General features: G+C 37.5%; 1 protein-coding gene across 1 annotated transcript in view; it reads right to left on the reverse strand.

Moving 5' to 3' along the window:
* Positions 1 to 17,023, reverse strand: part of SEMA3C (semaphorin 3C) — a 182,572-nt gene extending 165,549 nt beyond the window's left edge. The window contains exons 1-2 of the mRNA XM_049893285.1: positions 16,446 to 17,023; positions 14,055 to 14,195 (exon numbers count right to left, since the gene is read on the reverse strand). Of these exons, the coding sequence (XP_049749242.1) occupies positions 14,055 to 14,157 (103 nt within the window). The 5' untranslated portion in view covers positions 14,158 to 14,195; positions 16,446 to 17,023. The remainder of the gene's footprint in view (positions 1 to 14,054; positions 14,196 to 16,445) is intronic.
* Between the last annotated feature and the right edge of the window lie 6,824 nt (positions 17,024 to 23,847).

Below are 23,847 nucleotides of genomic sequence, written 5' to 3' on the forward strand. Positions count from 1 at the left end.
CTGATGGGGTAATTCTACTCTTTCCTATAGGGTCACCATGAATCGGATGCAACTCTATGGCAACAGGTTTGGTTTTAGTTTAGTGTTTATTCAAGAGCTTGAAAAAGTTATAAAAAGAGCCCCAGAATATTCACCCCACCATATTATCAAAACTTCCACATGCCAGGTTATTATTTTAAGTTTCTTTATTAAAAGATTTTTAATGTAGTCTATTGAATGATTTGCCTGCATGTGTACTGAGCTCTAATTTGATAATTAAATTCAATAAAACATTATTTTATACAAGCCGTTTTTATAATCACTTTGCTGCTATTCATTTATCCCATTAAATAAGAGGTTCCTCTGTTAGCATTAGGAAACCCTGGTGGCATAGTGGTTAAGTGCTACGGCTGCTAACCAAAGGGTCGGCAGTTCGAATCCACCAGGTGCTCCTTGGAAACTTTATGGGGCAGTTCTACTCCGTCCTATAGGGTCGCTATGAGTCGGAATCGACTTGAGGGCACTGGATTGGGTTGGGTGTTAGCATTACCATTCTGTTGGAATCATGTTTTTACATACAACAGCCTTTATGATTTGAAAGGGACTCTCTCCACATATACTACACCTACTGGTTGCCATCGAGTCGATTCTGGCTCATAGCAATCCTATAGGGCAGGGTAGGCTGCCCCAAAGTGTTTCCAAGGAGCACCAGGTGGATTCAAATTGCTGACCTTCTAGGTGGCAGCCATAGCACTTAACCACTACACCACCAGAGTTTCCATACTAGGTAGGGTTTTTATACTACATCTAAAAAAATCTAGCTGACTCAAATAAGCAAGGTTAGGAATACCAGGGTATTCAACTTCCCTTGCTCTCAGTTTCTGACTCTATTAGTGCCATCTTAAAATCTTCAAAACAGTTGTGTTCATTATCAAATTTCAGTAATGAATGAAGGGCCAGCTTAGTTCACTTGAAACATTTTACGCAAAATGATCTCTATTTACAAAAGAGAAAAAAAAAAAGGCCTTTTCTAATTTAATTTTTGCGAAATGAGGATTTAAGAAAACAGAAGCACATAATTAAAGATTGTATTTCATATGCTATTTTTTTTTATAGTTGGGACTCTGCTAGTTCCCTGGCAATTCAGTGGAGCCTTGGTGGTGCAGTGGTTAAGAGCTTAGCTGCTAGCCAAAAGCTCAGCAGTTCGAACCCACCCGCCACTCCTTAGAAACCCTATGGGGAAGTTCTACTCTCTCCTATAGGGTAGCTATGAGTTGGAATTGACTCGACAGCAACAGGTTTGGTTTTCTGGTTTGGCCTAGTACCAGTGAACCATTGGTTTGGTATAGTACCAGTGAGCCGGCGTGGTGCAGTGGTTAAGCGCTCAGCTGCAAACCAAAAGGTCATCAGTTTGAAACCATCAGCCACTCCACAGGAGAAAGATGCGGCAGTCTGCTTCTGTAAAAATTTACAACCTTGGAAACCCTATGGGGCAGTTCTGCTCTGCGCTTTAGGGTCTCCATAAGTTGGAACTCAATGGACAGCAGTAGGCTTTCTGGTTATAGTAACAGTAGCAACATATGTTGCAAGACTACATTGGGTGTAAAAGAAGCAAGAGTAGTGAACAAACCTAGGTATATACCTTACAAACAAAAAAACCGTTGCCATGGAGTTGATTCTGACTCATAGTGATTCTATGGGTGCCCTTATGTATTATTTGCCCTACTCATTACCTTTATATTTTTGTCATCTGTCTTTCTAGCAGGTTGTTATCCAGTAAGTCATTTTGTTCACACTATTACTAGCTGTGGGTAACGGGAAGTAGTAAAATGTTTGCCATGCTAATTACCCAATAATTATTACATAATTATATATTTGTGGTTATTTGTAAATGCAAAGCAAGAAGACATATAAATAACACATTAAAAAATTATACCAGGAATACAAAAACTTTTTTACGACTTCTCGGTTTTTGCTGTGCACACTTACAAGAGAATACATACTTTAAAAATGTCATAATGTTACTGAAATATAATGGGTTTTTATTTGTAATCAGTATATGTGTGTATGCATGTGTATGCATAGACAATACATTTATTTTTACTCGGATACATATCAGTTCTCCATAACTCACTCTCTTTAGAAAGCAAAAATTTATACTAAGGAAACAAGAAAGATTTTAGCAGTTCCTCCTTCAGCGCTATTAATCCTACATTGAATCAAGGTTTTCTTTTGCCACATCAACAGCCTGACTCTTTCCTTAAGGGAAGAGATATTGTCCTTGGTAAAATATATTGGTTTTACTTCCTTGGCTCTCTCAATTTCATAGAGGCTTGAAGACTTTACATTAGCCATTATGGTGTAAATAAGAGTGAGTATAAGAGCAATCTCATATTCTAAGTCTGGTACTTGGCCATTTTTCATAAGAAAATCGTTTTCATGATATAGTAATTTATGAATTAATTAGGTAAACTATTTCACACTTTATTATCAAGAATTTTAAATGCTAGCAAATGTTAAGGATGAGAAAAGAAAGAATAGCAGTCTCACTGGCATTACTTTAAACCGGAACCTATGACTGTTTTCGTGGCTCTTTTTCTTCTTATGGTAATACATAAATGAGCAGAGTGGAATACTCTGGGGAGCGACTCAGGGGAAGACAGGGTCTTGATGCATGTAGTAGAGCAAATAAAACTCTTCACTATAAGAGCAGTAACTTGGAAAAGGCAAGACAAGGAAAGTATGTTCATTAATTTACATGAATTTGAGACAAATAAAAATATGAATTTTGGTATTTAGGCATTGCCTCAATCTTTCCAGACAGAATTCGGAGCATTTCTAATGTAGTATTAAATATATCTACAGTCTGCTACATTCTGGCTAAATATCAGTAATTAAAAACTTAAGTGTAGTGCATAGTTTGGAGAAGCAAATAGCATGAGTGAAGGCTGTTAATATTCATACTAATAGCTTGGCATTTCTACAGATTTTAAAATACACACTGGAGAGTGTCTCTGATTCTATACAAGCAATGCTCAGAATAAGCTTTCCTCTTACAGCAGTCCCTTCTTCTGGTCTTGTCTCTGCTACCATCATGCTGCATGACCTTAGCCAAGACATTTAGCCTGTCTGGGTCTCTGTGTCTCCACATGTCAACCTACTTTACGGGACTTCTGTAATAAATGAGACAACATATGTGAAAATCATTTGAAAAGTAAAAAGTATTCTGTGGAAGTAACATACTGAGTGCCCCAAAGGCAGAAATTTCTACTGGATAAGGAGAAAAGGTTCAAAGCACTGTTTCTGAAAAGCATGCGTCTTGGAAATGTAGAATGTACTTGCCATCTTTTACAGCTCAGCACATTGTTTCACAACTAGTGGTACCCTAAAATAGCACATGGCTCAGCACTTAGCTCCGCCTTTTATGTGTCCTCACTGCCAACTCTTACTTTTTGCTAGAGAAGCCTTACCACCCTGTTCCTTGCTTTTAAATTGTTTTCATTAATAACAGAGGGCCTACGTAATGCATAAATGAAAAACGCACAAGGTAAAGGAGTGCTGGAATTTGCCCAAAGCCTGGAGCTCCTCTTTTCTCTCTCTGTATTTTCATAGTAATGGAAATAAAGCCAAAATAATAGATTTTTATACCTCATTCTATAAAAGATGTTTAGAAATGGAAACACTGAATGTGTCTCAGTTCTGTAGTTAGTGTTGAGATAATACCCATAAAAAAAGAACATTTGGACCATTTTATTCCTTTACAAGAAAGTTAGGCTATATTGAACTTATGGAGACACCCTGATAAATTTACATAATGAGATGAGGAGTGAAAATAATAATATTTTCCTGTAGCTATCCTACACCTGAGCTCAGACTTGCTCTCATAGCCACAGATGGAACTATCACCTATGCCAACAAAATAAATACATTCCAGAAAAGTAATTCCCCTTATTCTCACCCTGATGAACCATAAATTGAGGAGGGAATTCAGGATGGTATAGAGAATGGATTTTATTTCCTTTATTTTCAGGAAGGCATGATGTTCTTTTTAGCCAAGCCCTACTGTGACACCCTTAATGCCTGACAGTGAATATATACAATGTCTTGATGAGAAAACACTTCCTAATTCTTTAATTGTGATTTATGTTGACCTGGAGCCCTAGTGGTACACTGGTTAAGAGCTCGACTGATAACCAAAAGGTCAGCAGTTCGAATCTACCAGCCGCTCCTTGGAAACTCTATGGTGTAGCTCTACTCTGACCTATACGGTCGCTGTGAGTCAGAATTGACTCTATGGCAATGGGTTTGCTTTTACATTGATGTGAGACCTAATCGTAATGGCAGCTACAGAAATGGGTCTGCCTCTGCAGTCTGACTGCCTGTGTTTGATTTTTGCTCCTTTCTGGCCCTGTGACCTCAGGCTAGTTACTTACCTTCTCTGTGCCTCCATTTTAATAAAGATAAAAATAGTGTCTCATTTGTAGTGCTGTTAGAGAAGTCAATGAGACAACATGAAATGTTCAGAATAATGCCTAGCACAAAGGCAATGTTAATGTCAGTGATTATTACAATGACTATAACTACCGAAAATATTTTAGAACCACAGAAGGCAAAACAATAGCTTATATCCACAAAGGACAGAAAAACACGTATCTTTTGGTTCTAAATATATTTTTCTAAATAAAAATTGACAAAGACAATGTGACATATACTTTTAGTAACACATAATAGGTGAATCAGTCTAAAGTAAGCTACCTAACATCACTTGAGTCATCTTCACTTGATAAAATTCAATCTAATTTAGGTATAAATATTTAGATACATCTACGGATAATCTGTTGAATATGACTTTTTTTTCATTGTTTTTCAAGTTATTGCTTTGGATTACTGGATAAACATAGTATGTAAGCCCACTCTTCTGATTTACGGTCACTAAAGCATACCTTCTTTGTTCCCAACTGCAGCTATCTTGTACCGTTAGGAATGGCTTGACATCAAAATATCATCTTTTGCCAACAGAATCAAGCTTATTAGAATTAAGAAAACTCACCTAGAGCAATAATTACTTTGTTATAACACATAAAAATATTAGTTTCTATCTTTTTTGAAACAATCTTAAAAATGAGACCCACAAAATATTATTTTAATATACTTCTATCCTATTATTTCCAAGGAGACATTCTTCGCAATGTTGGAAATAAAATTTCTCTTCTTTAGTTCAAGGCCATGAAAGAGATTTTGTTTTATTATGACCGTCAGAGTTGCCTACCAATATACAGGTATAGGTAAGAACAGACATAAGAGGCCATATTTCTTGGAAATGTCTTCTCATTTTATTCCATTTGCATTTTATAACAGTACTTAATTTGTCATGGAAACCCTGGTGGCGTAGCGGTTAAGTGCTACGGCTGCTAACCAAATGGTCGGCAGTTCGAATCCACCAGGTGCTCCTTTGGAAACTCTATGGGGCAGCTCTACTCTGTCCTATAGGGTTGCTATGAGTCGGAATCAACTCAACGGCACTGGGTTGGTTTTTTTTTTTGGTTTTAATTTGTCATGTTATATCTCTCTAGTGCTACTCTACCATAGGAACTTTATGTTTTAGGTAACATCCAACTCTCACACATGCACTCATCATCAAGGACAATCTCACAAGAGGAAGAGTGTAGACAGCTTCTTTTTCCAACAGCACCCCATGTTGAGTCTGAGTTTATTAAAATGTGCAACATTTAACTTGGGCCATCGAAAGAGGAATTAAAAGTAACTGCAGTAACATAGATTTTCCCGAGAACTAAATTTTTCAGGAGATTCAGGAAAACCAGAGTGAACATTCTCCAAGATTAATGGATAAATCAAGAACAATTGTTTTTTTATCCCCCCTCTTGGGCGACCACAAGATAAACTGTTTTCAACAAATGTGCCTTGTAACGTTAATGCTACCAGAGTTCATAAAGAAACAATTTATTATTTTGAGTTTTTTGTCCAATAACAATTCATCAGCTTTTGGGTTTAGCTCGCTAGTTCACAGGGGTCCTTTTATTCATTGTTTAATTAACTAAGCTTCTTGTCAAATGAGGCAGATATTACGAGATAAGGGATGTATTATACAATTCCGTTGTCTTTTCACTTACATACTACTGATGACCTGGAGACACTTGGTAGCTTTATTAATGAAAATTCACCCCCAAAAGAAGGTGAAAAGAATCACAAACTAAATAAATGAAAGAACTATTGATGTTATGCAAGCCTAGTCTCTAGTATTAACATACCTGTTTCCCAAAACAAAACTCATTCTCAGTCATTTTTATGTTTTTAAAACCACTGTCATGCACACGTAATTATAAAATTCAACCTTAGGGTAGAAGATTGGCCAATATTAGATAAGAAAAAGTGTATCAATATAGTAGAAACCTTTATGGAGTTTTAATCTTTTAACTGTCAATTTCCATTTGAATTTTAGGCAACTAAGGTCATGGGCAGAAAACCTGGTGGCGTAGTGGTTAAGTGCTATGGCTGCTAACTAAAAGGTCAGCAGTTCGAATGTAACCAGGCGCTCCTTGGAAACTCTATGGGGCAGTTCTACTCTGTCCTATAGGGTTGCTATGAGTGGGAACTGACTCAACACCAACGGGTTTGGTTTTTTTTGTTGTTGCTAAGTCATGGGCTTAAGTGGGGTAGGGACAGTTTAATAAAAAGATCTCTTTACTGTTAGAGTGAAAATGGGCAAAGAATTGATAGCCGTCAAAAATAACTGACTTTCTTGTCATGCATTCTATCAGTGAATAATTTGTTTTTGAGCTTTTATACTTTCACAATGCTTTAAAATATTCCCATAGGCACCTCATTAGAGTTTTGAGCCAAAAGGAAACTTGAAATAAGTCCAACTATTGCCTATTTAATAAAGTAATATTCAGACTTTTTGAAGTCTATGGGATATTTAGTGCATGTTATCCTATGTCCTTATTTCATGATTTTATTTTTCTAGACATAAAAACACATGAATAAGTATCTACCAGAATTTTTTTTTTTTTTTAAGAAAACAATGTCTGTCATAGATTGAATTGTGTCCCCTAAAAATACATGTATCAATTTGGCTAGGCCATGATTCCCAGTATCGTGTAGTTGTCCACCATTTTGTCATCTGAAGTGATTTTCCTCTGTGTCGTAAATCCTCTCTCTATGATGTTGATGAGATGGGATTAATGGCAGTTATGTTAATGAGACAGGACTCAAGCTACAAGATTGGGTTGTGTCTTGAAACAATCTCTTTTGAGATATAAAAAGAGAATTGAGCAGAAAGACATGGGGACCTCATACCACCAAGAAAGCAGTGCCAGGAACAAAGTGTGTCCTTTGTACCTGGGGTTCCTGCACGGAGAAGCTCCTAGACCAAGGAAGATTGGTGACAAGGACCTTCCTCCAGAACTGACATAGAGAGGAAGGCTTCCCCTGGAGATGATGCCCTGATTTTGGACTTCTAGCCTACTAGACTGTGAGAAAATAAACTTCTGTGCATTGAAGCCATCCACTAGTGCTATTTCTGTTATACCAGCACTAGATAGCTAAGACAATATTTAATAACTCAGAGGTTTGCACTGAAGAGACAAATCATCCACAAGACCGAATTATCACTTCCTTGATAACAGACAGAGCTACTGTGTGACACTGGACAAGTTAACTTCTGAATTGCAGTTGTTATTAAATCTTAAAACCAAACAAAGAAACAAAATAAACAAGAAAGTTTTGCTATTTCAGTAATTTAAATAATAAATATTCTCATTCACTTACATTTCAAACCAAACAAAAACAAAACCCATTGCCATTGCCATAGAGTCAAATTCCAACTCATAGCAACCATACAGGATACAGCAAACTGCCCCACAGGGTTTCCAAGGCTGTAAATCTTTATAGAAGCAGACTGTAGCATCTATCTCTTGTGGAGCAGCTGGTGGGTTCGAACCGCCAACCCTTCAGTTAGCACCCCACGGTTTAACCATAAATTCGATAATTAAATATAAATTAAAACTTTGAACTTAAGGCCTATTAATTTCTTTACCGATAAAGTACTCCAAAATTTCCATTTACTCAACTCAGGTGTAGAAAAAGTCTGATATACTATTTAACAGCCGTTGCTTTAGGTGTATATTACATATATTTGATATGTATATGGCTATATATCATATCCATGCTACAGCTGTACAATGAAAAAGGAAGACCAAAGATTTGCTGCCTCTGAGTTATGGCGTTGGCGGAGAACATCGATTATACCATGGACTGCCAAAACAACAAATCTGTCTTGGAAGAAGTATAGCCAGAATGCTCCTTAGCAGTGAGGATGGCGAAACTTCATCTCACGTACTTTGGACATGTTATCAGGAGGGGCCAGTCCCTGGAGAACCACATCATGCTTGGTAAAGCAAAGGGTCAGTGAAAAAGAGGAAGACCCTCAACTATATGGACTGACACGGTGGTTACAACAATGGGCTCAAACATAGCAACGATTGTGAGGATGGCACAGGACTGGGCAGTGTTTCGTGCTGTTGTACATAGGGTCATTATGAGTCTGAACTGGCTCCACGGCACCTAACAGCAACAACATGGTTACATTTCATACCATGATGCTGAAGTGGATGGGAAATTATCTCATATACCCTGCCTCCTGAGGTTTTGTGGTACTATTAAGTGCCCCAGCAGTGGAAAACTGCTGTCTACAATTTCAATCTATGCTGTTATACCATGATAATCTTAAGAAGTAAACTGAATAGACCAGGCTGTTATGAGGTTCAAGAACATCATGGAAAATCAGACTTTAAAAAAAAAAAAATAGAATCTTAAAAAAATAATGTTTTTGGTGTAATAAATACTTTAAAAGTCTAGACATATCTAGAAATGCTAAACATGATAGCATACATAGATGGCAACAGACTTAGGATTGAGACAACATGTCTAACAGGCCACCAATTGAGGCCCTGTGAAAGGCTAAGCATGTATGTGGCCTCTTCCACTTAATATTGGAAAACTAAGCTTCTAATCAAAATACACATAATATTTTCTAGCAGAAAAACTTTAAAACTTATGAGGCTCAAATGTCTACAAGGGAGAAAATACAGTACTTAGAAGGAGATTTGGAAATTAACTGGAAGGAATTAATAAAAAAAAGTTGAATTCCCAGACAACACTGAGTCTTTAGTGTATAATGTGTGAAAGTCTGGAGGTAGAGAGGAAAAAAAAAATCAATAGCTATGTTTTTTTAGGGGAGGGGCCTAAAGCTGTCTGTGTACAAAATTACAGAAAAGATCCCTGCTCTTATGCCGTTTATATTGTAGTGGTATGGCAAGGAAATAAATACCTTTTGTATTTTACCTGGTATTTGTCACTGTTTCAAGTTAACCAAAATGAACTGAAGGATGGTTGTGATGTGAGGGGGGTTATATGCTGGTTGAGGTGATGGGGTGGTAAGAGTTTTCAAAATTTATGCTAGTTCGACATTTACTTAGCACCAACAAGTGTCCATCTCTATGCTAAGTGGAAGGCAGGTTGTTACAGGACAAATGAAGACCATGTTTCTGCCCTAGAGGAGTTTATAAATACTAACTCTAAGGCAAGTCTTTATGCATTTAAATAGGATGGACACCACATGCTATGCACTTCACAAACTTAATTCATTTAATTATCAAAACGGCTCCATGAATTTTGTGTCATTCCCATTTTGCAGATGATAAAACTCTGGATTAGGGAGATTAGGAAACCCTGGTGGCGTAGTGGTTAAATGCTACGGCCGCTAACCAAAGGGTCAGCAGTTCGAATCTGCCAGGCACTCCTTGGAAACTTTATGGGGCAGTTCTACTCTGTCCTGTAGGGTCGCTATGATTTGGAATCGGCTCGACGGCACTGGGTTTGGTTTTTTTTGGTTAGGGAGATTAAGAAACTAATGTAACAACCAGAGAGTAGTAGACAACCATGATTTCAAATCAGTTCCATATGACTCCAAAATCCATGATTTTTTTTTTTAGTTGCTTGTTTATTTTTGGTTCACCTTCTCCCCTAGGCTCTTTACACAAAATGATCCTGAAAGCACCGAAGGGAATTGTTGTAGATGATTTTCCCAAAGAAGGTGACATTTATTAAAAAAAAAAAAACTTAAATATTATATAATTTTAGGTCAACACAGGGTCTTAAAGATAATTTAGTCCATTTCTTAATTGATGGGAAATTGAGGTCTTGACAAAGTCTCAGAGTTAGTGAAAAATCAAGGATGAGATTGAATCGACTGAAAATTAAACACACTTTATCAATATGCATGGGATACTGCTAAATTAGTCCTTAGAAGGAAATTTATAGTGTAAGTGGTCTCAAATCAATGACTCAAACTTCTACTTTAAGAAGTTACAAAAAGAAGAGAAATTTGAATCAAGCAGAAATAAAGTAATAATGAATTTTAGAGCAGTAATCAATGAACTATTAAAAATAATAGGAAAAAATTAATTACACCAAAAGCTGGTTCTTCAAAGATAGCCACAAAATTGATAAACCTCTAGCCAGGCCAATCAGGACATAAAGGGAGGATACAATCAGAAATGAAAACAAGAAAATTACTACAGACCTACAGATATAAGGATATTGTTGTTTTTCTTGTTGTGTGTCTTCAAGTTCAACTCATAGCGACCCAACGTGACAGCATAAAATTGCCCCACAGGGTTTTCTAGGCTGTAAGCTTTACGGAAGCAGATCATCAGGTCTTTCTCTCATGAAGCAGCTGGGTAGGTTCAAACTATCAACCTTTCAGTTAACAGCCAAGCACTTAACCAATGCACCACCCAGGGCTCTTTATAACAAAGACAGTAAGAAAGTACTAGAAAAAAATTTTGTATTAATAAATTAAATATCTTAGGTTCACCATCTGAAATATCTGCTGAGAAAGTAATCTTGTATTTGTTTTATAAGAATCTACCAATTTTTAAATAGAAACAATATTTCAAACACTTAACTGAGAAATCACATTTTATAGCTATTCAAATATAGACGACATCTTCACTAGTCTGAAGCCCAGAAACATTTTCTTAAAGATTCCATGCAACTGACATCTTTTTATCAAATTATAGAGTATTTCTTCTAATTCTGCAAAAGAACAGAAGCTAAAGTCTCTACTGGATTAAAGCAGAACATTTTCAACCATTTTTTCTCTTGCAAATTGTCAAGCAATATGTTTTGTTTGCTGCATTTATGTGGTCTTGCCTTTTCATATGACCCTTCTAGATTCCATAGATTTTCTGAAAAAAAATAATGTGAACTCTGAAACTGTCAATCTATTAGCTTTTTTCCACCAAAATTTCATCATAAGCAAAAAGCATTTTCATGAACTTTATATTCATTTGAAAGGCTATTTGGCACAGAATAGGAACTACAAAAATTACAAAATGTGGTTATCTAATAGAAATCCTACTCCTCTTAACATGGAAGATTTAACTTGCACAATGTAACTAACTAGTAACATCTGAAGTGCATTCTTCCATAGGACTGATGGCCATCTGGTTGACCTTGCTCTAGATCACTAGGGAAGTCCAATCTATAAATCACCATTTCCCAATTGTTATCACTCTGCCATTCCACTACAAGAAGAAGGGATGGAACTTGGATGTGCAGAGAGATCTCTTATTTCACACACCTTTAAATTGACTGGGATTCTTATTTGGACTGTGATGTAAGACAAGACTGAGTGGATTCTTCTAAAGTTCCACACAGAAAGAGAAGAGCAGAGGACCAAGTTATAGTGATGGAAATTTCAGGACCAAAGAGTTAGAAAGCAAGGTAATTATAAGGGAATACAAAGATGCAAAGAGATATTAAAACAAGTGATACAAATGACCATTGACTGATGCAACTTTATTTGAATTTACTCAATATCATCTTCCAACTCCTGATTTCTGGGTGAGAAACAGTTATAGAAATCTTGAAATATGAAATAAATGGAAGACAGTATATATCCATATGTATTTAAACAAATATATGTTCATATATATGTCAACCCTGTAGAAAGCTCTATATTTTGATATCAAGACTAAATCATTTTGGGAGAAACTTGGTAACTACTCAATATGATACTCTTATGATACACCATCGTAAGATAATGAGGAACTTTCAATGATGAATTTGGAAGAGATAAATCAAGCTGTGAAATCTGTTAAGAAAATACCTTGGAATTAATGGCGGAAGTTTGTACATTTGTAGCAATTGTTGTTAACCAAGGAACTTTTTCTATGTTACTTTAATATAGTTCATTTTAGGAATTTTAAAAATTAATTTTTAAATTGTACAGTTTCTTGTTAAATTTGTTCTATTATACATCTCTTTAAACAATTACCAAATTAAATGATATTCCATGTCTTTGATTAATTCCTTGTAATACTCTTGGGAAGGACAAAATATTGTCAAGCAAGATAGCAATAGAGTATTAGAGCAATAGCTTAATCTAATCATGCCTCCATTCTACATATGCTATAAATTCAGGTAGGTCTCATTCTGCAAGAATCTGTTTTGTATTTGAGACCATTTAAAATATTAGACATGTAGTACTTTTCAAAAGTTCACCATAACTTCTAGTCATTCTAGAGCATAGCATTCATTGCCCTGCATCATATTCAAGATTGGTTCTAAAAGATTGCATTACTTAATCTCCTTCTGTAAAAGATAAATTATAATCGTCTTTTCAAATACAGAGTTGATGAACTCTCTCTCTTCTGAATATTTACATGAAAAATTTGTGTTGGTTTTGATGTAACAGAAGAGAAAGAAGCTGCATCTAAATCCATCCTCTTATACTTTGAAAGAAACAGAAAAAGAAGGGAAAACTGTACTGTTCCTTAAGGCCTTTTCTTGTTTATTTTATGATATATTTCATAGTTCTTATCTTAGGCGAAAAGGTAGGAACAGACTACAAGAGGAACCTCAAAGGGTCTATTTTTCCTTCTTTAACAACTTAACTGATAACCATGGGTTTTAATGCGAATGCCTGGCTTGAAGGTTAAGGAAGCAATTAGAAGCTCGCACACCCTAAATTCTAAATATGGCTCCTTCGGTACTTATGATGACCTTGGGGAAAGCACTTGGTAACTTTAAAAGAAAGAAGAAAGATAGCCATTTGACTGATAAGTGTCAGTCATAGTGCTGTTTGAAGTTCAAGATAACAGAGTTTGAGACACACTGCTAAAGGAAGGCCTGAGAAACATACCCCTGAGCTTTAAACAAAGACAGAGTTGAAAGAAATAATAAAAATATAAATGACCCTGACTGGCAGACTGGTGTTTCTTATCCATTTCTTATTTGAGCTACCCAATTAGTATGGGTTCTTCCACTGACCAAAACCATCCATCTGTAAGTGGTTTGAACTATATACATTGAAGGTTCTCACATATATTTGGTAAACCATTCCCTCAGAGGACCTTACAGCTTTTATGTTTGTGAAAATTTGAAATCACACAGATATTCCCAAGCTTCTGAAGAGAACATTCGTACACAATAGCAAGCAATAGCATATTTCCAACTATTCTTTTAGGTCCTTTCCAATTAGAGAATTGTGCCAAACTCTGGGAGTCCTTGTGGAAACACAAGACCACACCATGAGAATAACCTATGGAGTGACCAGTTTTGAGGCATATGTCTAAAATTTTTCATCAATTAAACCTACACAGCTCCTCTGTTTCTGAGGACTAGCACATATATCGTAGGGGGTGTTTCTCAATAAAACCAGTTGAATATTAAGATAAAAAAATCTTAGGCGTCTTTCCCCCAACTCACACGTACTAAAAACACAAAGAAACTTTGGAAAAGAAGAGCAGCATACACTTCTGGCATTTTCATAAACATTTCCTCAAATGCAAAAGAGGACTTTCATCCATTAATCAATACTGTAAAACAGCCATATCATCCAAAAAGCTGTCTAGTAACCACCTTTAAAATTGGACCATAAAAATATATATTTTTATCTCATTCATTTATTAATTTTTGAATCTGGATAAAGAAGAAAAAATAAATAAATAAATAACATTTTTCCCCAAAGTGCTTATCAACTTTCTTACCATCAAATGTTAAATAAACTCTTGCTTGGGGCTGGGAAGATCCTTTTACACAGACAGAATAAGCAAATATTCCAATCAACATGTGAACTGCCCAAAATGCCATTTCTTCAGATTTACGAGTTAATATCCAAGGGAAAATACCTTTAAAAGAGAGAGAAAAGTTTTGTTATATCTTTTTTCACATTCCAGGATCACAAAAAACAGTAAACTAGATAGAGCACTCTATTTGCAAAGGACACATTTGAACTTTTACAGTAGTGCAACCAGTAGGAGGTGCTGTGACTTTGCTTCTCAGATGTGAAAATCTAGATTTGGCTCATTTGTGACTGGAAGTCTTTGCAACAGGAGAAACTGTTTCATCCTCCAGCAAAATATGGTTAAGAACAAAGAGGCAAGTAAAAAGCTATTGATTCCCAGAAGAAAGAATTTAACTTCGTCTTCTAAAATGTGCATAAAAAAAAATTAAGTAAAAAATGACTAGAGAATGGTACCAATAGGACTCTATATGGCGACTCTATAGGACAGAGTAGAACTGCACCACAGTTTCCAAGGAGCGCCTGGTGGATTTGAACTGCCAACCTTTCGGCTAGCAACTGTAGCACTTAACCACTATACCACCAGGGCTTCCAACAGGCTATTTTGTTAATAGGTGAAAATTTCTCATTCCCCTCATATAGTAGTAGTAGGGAAATCCTACACGAACATTCCTGTGTATCCACTCACATCCATGCTCATTAGCTCTTTCCGCGTAATCATCTCTGAAATGGTGTTTCTATACATAACTGTAGGCCCGATCCTTGATCACTAAAATCACTCTAATAAATTATCTGCCAATTTATACAGATGACCATGTAGCTGTGAATGATGCTGATGAGGTAAACATGGACCCAGGCCAAATTCAACCCAGTGAGCTAGTGGTGAGCAATCCAGTGAACCATGTAATCACTGATGCATATTTTAAATAAATCAACTGGAAAGTGGGCTGTCAAAATTCCAAAAGATAAATCAGAGACACAAGTATTACTGCTGGAAAATATAGCTATAAAATGGCTAATGCTATTAACTAATCTCTGAACACCAAGGAAGCCCAGGTAATGAGTTAATGCAAATCTATAGGAGCTCTAGTGGCCACAATATGCAAAATACACTCAGGACCATAAAAGGAATCCCATCATGTTGAGTCTAGCATAATTATACAACAGAATGACACAGCAGAGTTTAACCTTGATATTTATTTCTACAGGTTAGAACAACCCTGATCTTCAACACCGTGAGTTTCAAAATTCAAAATTTACCATCAATTTTATTCAATAAAGAAATGACACTAAACACTGAAAAGCATGCTTCATTAATACCTAAGAAAAAGAAGAACTAAACATAATTTTTAACTAAAGGTATAAGCTGTTTTCCTAGGTAGCAGCCAGCCATGCTACAGAGCCCTTGTGGTGTAGTGGTTAAGTGCTATGGCTGCTAACCAAAAGGTTAGCAGTTTGAATCCACCAGCAGCTATGCTGTGGGAGTTAGCAGGGAAATCATCTATCTCCTTTACCACACAGATGGAGGGAACCCCAGAGATGTTTGTGTTGGTAATTTTCAAAAGAAACAGTTCCTTCCTGCTTCCTCAACCTCTTCACCCTGTCATCCCTAAATTAACTTAGAAGAAAATTGTTTTTATGGGTGACTTTCCCTTAGTAATTTGTTCCCTAGTTTTGTTGACTTTATAGTTAAAGCTAAAAAAAAACAAACACACATAAGATAAACGCACCCAACCTTTATCTTATTATTAAGCAAGATAATAATATTTACAAATTTTATATATTGCTATTATTAGTATCATATCTGATATGTCTTCCCAAAAGAATTATGATATAAATTGAAGAGGATAATAATTGAGGAAGAAATGACAGACCTAATGAAGCGAGTATACAAGTAATCTGATTTCAGTCCTACCTAGTGATGAAAAGTGTGAAACCGAAAGCCAAGTGTCTCGCACATACCCCCACCCCATCCAAGTATCTTAGAACTTCTTTCCTTTAACTCAGACATTTATACAAGCTGCTTGTTGATTTCACTCCTACTGATCCCAAACATACCATGTCACACAATTAATAAATAGAGTGGGGGGAAAAAGATGGTTTCGTGTCCTCTCTTGAGCAATTCTGCCTTAGAAGGCATTGTAATAGTCAACTTTAAACTCTCCGCAGGTGTCATAGCCTAAAGAAACCACTCAAGCCGGGCTCTCCGCAAGCCAAACATTTCCCTGACAAACCGCATGTGCTCTTAAGAAAACGTCCAGACTTGAGTACCTCGAGCTATGAAAAGTCAAGACATAAACCAAAAAAGTTCTATTTTGTTAAATTCACAACGCGGAAAATAACGTCTCCGGCTTACCGAAGTGAGAAGAAATCAGAGCGGAAAAGTCACAATTTGTTACCGGTTGGGATCGGCGTGTCTCTAATCCTTTTCCCAGAAGACCTTAATTTCTAGAGCGTCCCAGCGGTGAAACCCTTCCTTCGCAGTCCTCTGAGTTTCTTTGTAAAGGAATCCTCAGCGGCGCAGTGCCGCGCACCCTCCTCCGCGTCGCTCAATCCAGCACCTCGAAGTGAATGGAAAGTGGCCCGGCGCGGGGGGCGAGCGCTCGGGTGTCCGGTTACAGCGCGTCGGCGCGCGGCTCCGGCTGCCCCGGCGCGCCGCCCAGCCGGCTGCAGCAGCCGCGGAGCCGACCCAGCCGCTGGGACACGGGCGGCGAGGCCCCACCCCGAGCGCGCCCGCGAGAGAGCGGCCGGGAGCCGCGGGGGCGCGCGGGGCCGACCCGGGAGGAGGCGGCCGCGCAAAGGAGGCAGGAGCGCTCCCGGACTCTGCTCCTTTCGCAGTTCGCGCTGGACCGAGAAACTTGCAGGGTGCGCTCCAAGGGTTTTGTTTGTTGCCAGCGGCTCTTGGAAGGCACACAGGCTTTGCTTGGCCGTAAATATCAAAGTGCAGAGCAGTTTTGCCAGACAAGAATCACTACATCCTTTTAAGGCAAAGAGATGCGTTTTTAAGAAGGCAGGAGTCGTGCTCTTTTTTTCCTGCAACAGTTTTTCTAACACCGGCCGAGATAAGCCAACAGCCTTGTCTCAGAAGTTTAACCTTTCAATAGGTATTGTTTCCTATTGCGTTTCCTTAATGTCCTGAAGGCAGTAATTCTGCTGACCTCCCCACATTGACTCATGACCAGTATCCTTCCCTCCGGGATACTCCCCAAACATAATTACAAGAAATTATTACACAATTTTGTGGAGGAAAGCTGTTCTAAATTATGCCAACTGATAAATCAAGGCATCAGGGGTATATTCCCGGCACTATTTTCAGGTATAACTGTTAAACTTCGGAATTGACTTTGATGTTTAAGTGAAAATTACTTCTCCGGACCAGAGGAACCAGATGCTTAAATGAGCTTCGACCTCTATAAAAACAGGCAGGCACTGGCTTAAAATCACTGCGGGCCACAGCCCAGCAGATGTCGCTATACAGAGAGAACGTCAAGTGGGGTTTCTCCACCTTGCTCCTTACATTTTCCTTATAAAACAAAGCAGAATCATTGAATTTTTATGAACTGTGACATAGAAAGCACTTCTAATAGTGCGAAAACATTACTCCAGTGAGACAGCTGAATTGGATCTCAAGCAGCAGGAAGTGAGGAGGTGATTAAAGCCTTCCCCGTGTCTAGGCACCACATTTTACCTTCAGTAGATGGAAACGTGTCTCTGACTCTTGCAGTATAGATGCGAAATGAAGAGATCAAGTCAAATACGAATGCCAATTTGAGAGTCCAAAAAGTAATATTTCAGGGCCAATATTATCTTCAAATATATCCGTTTATGAGAGAAATGTCCATTTTAACAGATACATTCTTTAAAACAATATGGAACCATTTAAACTATCTTTTTTGTGATGATGAGTGCAACAAAAACATGAGTAGCTCTTTGACATAAGTTTGTAATAATGGTTTTAACCTGTGAAACATCTGACAGTATTAAAAACCAGATGTAAATGAAAGTAAGCACGACACATGCTTCTCGGAAATACTTCTGAAACTGATTAAGATCCAGGTTATATCACTGAGCAATGTCACCCTTCTGCTGGCATCTGAGTCAGCATTTATAAATTAAGGAGGGAGGAGAATAAATCGTTAGAGAGAATTACTGGTGTGAACATCGACAAATTATATAATTATTAGTAGAAATGTGGGACCATAAGAAACTGTTTAATGTATAATCCATACAAGGTAGAGTATGTTTACACATTTTATTGCTAAGTTTTAAAGAACTAAGATAATGAAATGCAAGGTGAAACAAATGTCAAATTGTGTATTTACGGGGGAGTTTAGTACCAAATGTGGGGAAAGAGTACAGCTTTGGAAACCCTAAGGGCAGTTCTACCCTGTCCTACAGGGCTGCAATGAGCCAGCATCAACTCCACAGCAATGGGTTTGGTTTGGTTTTTTGTTTAGTAACAAATTTAATTCCCAAAAGCCTGAAGAATTAGTTCAATCTCTCACACATGTTTACAAGGCTTTGGAGACTATGACAAATAGCTTAGCTTTAAATCACAGTCTATGAAGCTTGTGCAGAGATTCCTCACTATCTGGCCTGAGTAAGCCTCTTTTCAATGTGCTCTGAGATTTAATGGTATTTGCTTAGTACTGAGACATTTACTGTTGGCCACACCTCAAAATGAATCATAAAAACACTGGTAGGCATTAGGCAAGACAGAGTCAAGCACAAGGACACAATTAGTGCTCATGCTTGCCTGAAACTTTAGGCCGCATAGTGAGAGTTTAAGACTGGCAATAAAAACCAAACCAAACCTGTTGTCATCAAGTCAATTCCAACTGATAGCGACCCTATAGGTAGCCCTAATAAAATTTTTCTCTACTTCTGCCTTTCCCAAATTGCTTAAAACCCAAATTGCTTAGGAGCCTCAAATACCTTGACAAATATGAGACATATAAGAAATGTAGTTCCTGGGTTGCAAACAGTTAATGCACATGGCTGCTAACTGTAAGACTGGAGGTTTGAGTCCAGCCAGAGGCACCTTAGAAGAAAGGCCTAGATCTACTTCTGAAAAATCAGCTATTAAAAATCCTACAGAGCAAGTTCTACTCTGGCATACTTTCGGCCACTATAAGTCACAATCGACTCGATGTGACTTTATGTAAGAAATGTTGGTGGCCCAGTATCGCTACTCTAGTTTGCGGTCTCATCTGTGTCCTTACAGGTGGGAAACAACATGAGCTAACTGAGTCAGATGGTTGAGAGAAAAACCAAAACCAAACCAGTTGTTTTGGAGTCAGCTCTGACTCATGGTGACGCCATGTGTGCCAGAGTAGAACTGTGGCCCACAGGGTTTTCAGCAGTTGATTTTTCGGAAGTAGATCACGAGACCTTTCATCTGAGATATTTTTGGGTGGATTTGAGACACCAACCTTTCGATTAATAGCTGAGCTCATACTGTTTGTGCCACCCAGGAACTCCTGCTTGAAGGAAGGGGGAGGGACACGAAATGGGTCTACAGGGGTAACAACAACACGATTAGAATTAGGGTGCACTAATCACAAAGTTTGCTTTCATCAAAATGTGGTCTTGAGTAAAGCATTCACGTGAAAATACTTATGATCATTCTCATTAAATTGTACAATATTGTATGCCTTAAATTGCTTCTGCCAAATTGAAGTAGCCATGTAGTCATGGATTGAATTGTGTCCCCCCAAAATGTCTGTCAACTTAGCCAGGTCATGATTCCCTTGTATAATTCTATGATTGTCTACCATTTTGTCATCTGATGTGATTTCCCTATGTGTTGTATGTCCATCACTATGAAGTAATAAGATGGATTAGCAGCAGTTATATTGATGAAATCTGTAAGATTAGATAGTGTTTTAAGCCAATCTCTTTTGAGATAAAAAAGAGAGAAGTGAGCAGAGAGACATGGGGACCTCATACCACCAAGAAAGCAGCACTGGGAGCAGAACACGTCCTTTGGACCTGAGGCTCCTGAGCTGAGAAGCTCCCAGACCAAGGGAAGATTGATGACAAGGACCTTCCCCCAGAACCGACAAAGAAAGAAAGACTTCCCCTGGAGCTGATGACCTGAATTTGGACTTGTAGCCTACTAGACAGTGAGAGAATAAATTTCTCTTTGTTAAAGCCATCCACTTGTGGTATTTCTGTTATACAGCACTAGATGACTAAGACACATACACACACACATACATATATATTATTGTGCTTTAGATGAATTTGTTTACAAAGCAAATTAGTTTCTCACTAAACAGTTAATACACAAATTGTTTTTGGCAGTGGTTGCTAACCCTGTAATGTGTCAACACTCTCCCCTTCTCCACCCCGGGTTCCCTGTTTCCATTCGTCCAGTTTTCCTGTCCCTTCCTGCCTTCTCATCTTTGCTTTTGGGCTGGGGTGTCCATTAGTCTCATATACATGATTGAACTATGAAGCATGTTCCTCACGTGTATTATTTTTGGCCCTATGGACCTGTCCAATCTTTGGCTGAAGGGTGAACCTTGGGAGTGACTTTAGTACTGAGTGAAAAGGATGTCCGGGGGCCGTACTCTTCGGCTAAAAGTGGCCATATTTTTTATATATAGATATATATATATATTTTGTGGTCCTGAAACAAACAAACAAAAAACTATTTAAACTCACTGATTTTGAATAATTTATCTATCTTTCCTTTATGAACATGTGCCCCTATAAATCTTCTTATTTCAAATGTATAGAATATAGAATGTTTTCAGAGGTTTTTTTTCTTCTTTCCATCACACAGATGACCCATGTGAATAAACTCTACCCTAACTAAAGAATCTCAGCCCTTCAGAGTTTGAGAGTAGTCTTCCTATTAGTCTTAACTAATATATTTGCCATAGACCTACATATGGCCTATAAAGTGCCGGGCCTATAGATAGAACATATATATGCCAGGCATCATTCTGTAATGAGTTACTATTTTGCATAAAAGAACACTGAAGGTTTGCCCAAGTCACATGGGTAGCTAATATTGGAAAAGAAAGAGACTCAGTCATGTCTGACTCCACGTCTCATGTTGCTCAGTATGAACCTAAGCAATTGCTACACCAGTTTCCTCCCCTCCCCTCTCCTCCCCTCCCCTTCCCTCCCCTCCTCTCCTCTCCTCTCCCCTCCCCTTCCCTCCCCTCCTCTCCTCTCCTCTCCTTCACTCTCGTTCTCCTCTCTTTCTATTTTCTTCTTTCGTCAACTTCCAAATGCCAGCCCTTTAGAGTTCCTGAACCATATCTTTAGCAAGTCTGTTCTTCAAATGTTTATTTACTTTGCTTGCATCAGCCCTACTTCTCCTTGGGTTACGTTAAGGTCCCTGAGGACAAAACTGGTCAAGCAGGTCTGGTCTAGAATTTGTGTGCAGAGTTCCTATCTGGACATTTGATAGATTTTAATAGTTCCTTTGTCAAAATCATTCCTTATTTTTCAATAGGATGAGCGTATCTCTACTTTCATTCTTTACCTATTTCACATACACCTCATTTATGTCCCTGACCCTTGATCTCTTTCCCTATTGATATTTACTAAATTTTTATGAATCTAAAATTGTAGGATCTCTGGCATTAAAAAAAATAAGTGGGTGACAGTTATTTGCTCTGAAGAGGGAAACTGCCCAGGAAGAGACTTTCCATTGTTTGCCACTTTTTACCTTTGTAATTTGCATAAATGTGGATATATAAACTATTAGAAAATTAAAAGTCTATATCTTCAACATTTCTACAAATGCCTTTAAACATTTCCCAAGCTAACTAAGAGCATATTGCTTCTAATGTTTATATATTATTGTATTTCAAATTTAAAAATAGAATAGAGAAGAATTTTAGGATTAAGAGTCTGTCAGTTGTTTTATTTCTTTGATGTAAAAATGTCTTATGGACACAACAGAAGTTGCAAGAGAACATTGACCTCACTCAAACTTTCATCATGGGGGTAAAATATAAACTCTGTATTTTTTTTTCTTCTTTTTGAAGTATTTCGTGTAAAACCTCAGTGAAGGTAGTGTATGTGTTTGAAATTAACTATATACAACTACAGTTACAAAATAACTCATGGCTATTTTAATAAGTAATGCTTGTTATTTGATTACATACACACCCACCCATAGTCATGCTTCTTTTGAGAAAAGCAAACTGTTTTTATGGATAGTGTTGTATCTAAAGCTCTCTTTCTCTTCACTTGGAGAACAAAACCCTTTCCACGTATCTATTCTCACAGGAGAATCATGAGAGGCCTGCTGTAAGTGCTTTTGGTTGTCGGATGCATGCAATGAGGCTCAAAAATAATAACCAGCTGGAGCAATGAATAAAGGACTGTTAGTTATGGCTAATTGACTCCCATCTATGGCCCCTTCATGTGGTTACAGACCTTTTCCATGTAATATTCAGGTTTTACTATTTTTCTACTCTTCACAAATTTTAAATGGTTGAATAGAAAGTGAAGTATTAAGTTGTGTGAACTACCTTCACACCCTAATAAAGGTATCCTCACAATGAAAGGTGCATGACAAACTCAGCTCTCCTCCATCCCAGAGATTTCCAGGAGGAAGAGAGGGCAGTTAGGAAACGTAAAATAATAATCCACTTATTCTTTTTATTTGATTTATTTTTAGTTATGATATGGCTTTGAAATTTCAAGTGATGTCCAATAACTTTCAAAAAGGATATGCAGCTTTTGTTTTTAAACAAATATGACAGAAGATATGTAGCTCTCCAGGCACATTTCAATTTTTTCCCTTATTGGGATGTATACATTACAATGGGTTCATTGAACTTTTGGACCAGAAGTATACCAGAAGAGGCAGTAGGATTTAAAGGGCATGTATTACTTAACAGATACTTTACAAAGAAAATTTCTTTAAATCTCCATAACAAGTCCAAGACAGAAGTTACAAGTATCTCCATTTTGCAAACAGGGAAGATGATTCAGAAACTCTAGGCCCCTTTGCCGTCTCTGTATTCTTCCCATATGCGCTGAACCCATGTTTGCTTGTTGTAAGTCCATGCTCTTTCTACTACCTGCATTAATCTAATAAATACCCTAGTAAAGAAGAAAGGGAAGTAGAGAGTTTCGTTTTTCCTTCTGGGGTGTGTAGGTCCTGAATAAACTTTTCTGTTTTTGCTAAATACTCATCACTTTCTCTCTCATATATAAATTAAAAATGCAGAGATCTTATCTCTGCTCTGAAATTATAAACAGCTTGAAGGCAGACTCATAGCCTAATTTTCTTTGTATCTTTTATAGTCCCCAGTACTGAGATGATTAATGAACAGGGTTGACACACAGAAGGGCTTTCAAGGTATATGGGTAGAAGGGAAGAAGAATCAATAATACATTGGTGAGGAAAAAGAGCACATAATTGTAAAACAAAAACTCATGCAGATTCTTTCATCATCCACCCAAGCACATTAATAATTGTGTCAATTGGCTATATTCCATTCAAATGTCTAGTTTGTTACGTATATAAATACAGTAAATGACATCACTGAATCAAATTTGGACAGTGGACTCATGAGGTTCACAAATCAGGCGAGGTTAAGTCTGATTTTAAAATTACAAGTCACAGGTTACCTGTTCTTCAAATTGTCTTAGGGTTACTGGAAAGTCTTTTGTACCATTACGGAAGGATAAAGTTCCATCTTATTTTCATGGCTCATACATTCTCTTTCACTGCTCAGCTGAGGTAATTTCTCATCCCCTCCCACCCAGTCCTTAACCTTGCA

This window comes from Elephas maximus, chromosome 8 (genome assembly GCF_024166365.1).
Source record: "Elephas maximus indicus isolate mEleMax1 chromosome 8, mEleMax1 primary haplotype, whole genome shotgun sequence".
Classification (NCBI taxonomy): Eukaryota; Metazoa; Chordata; class Mammalia; order Proboscidea; family Elephantidae; genus Elephas; species Elephas maximus.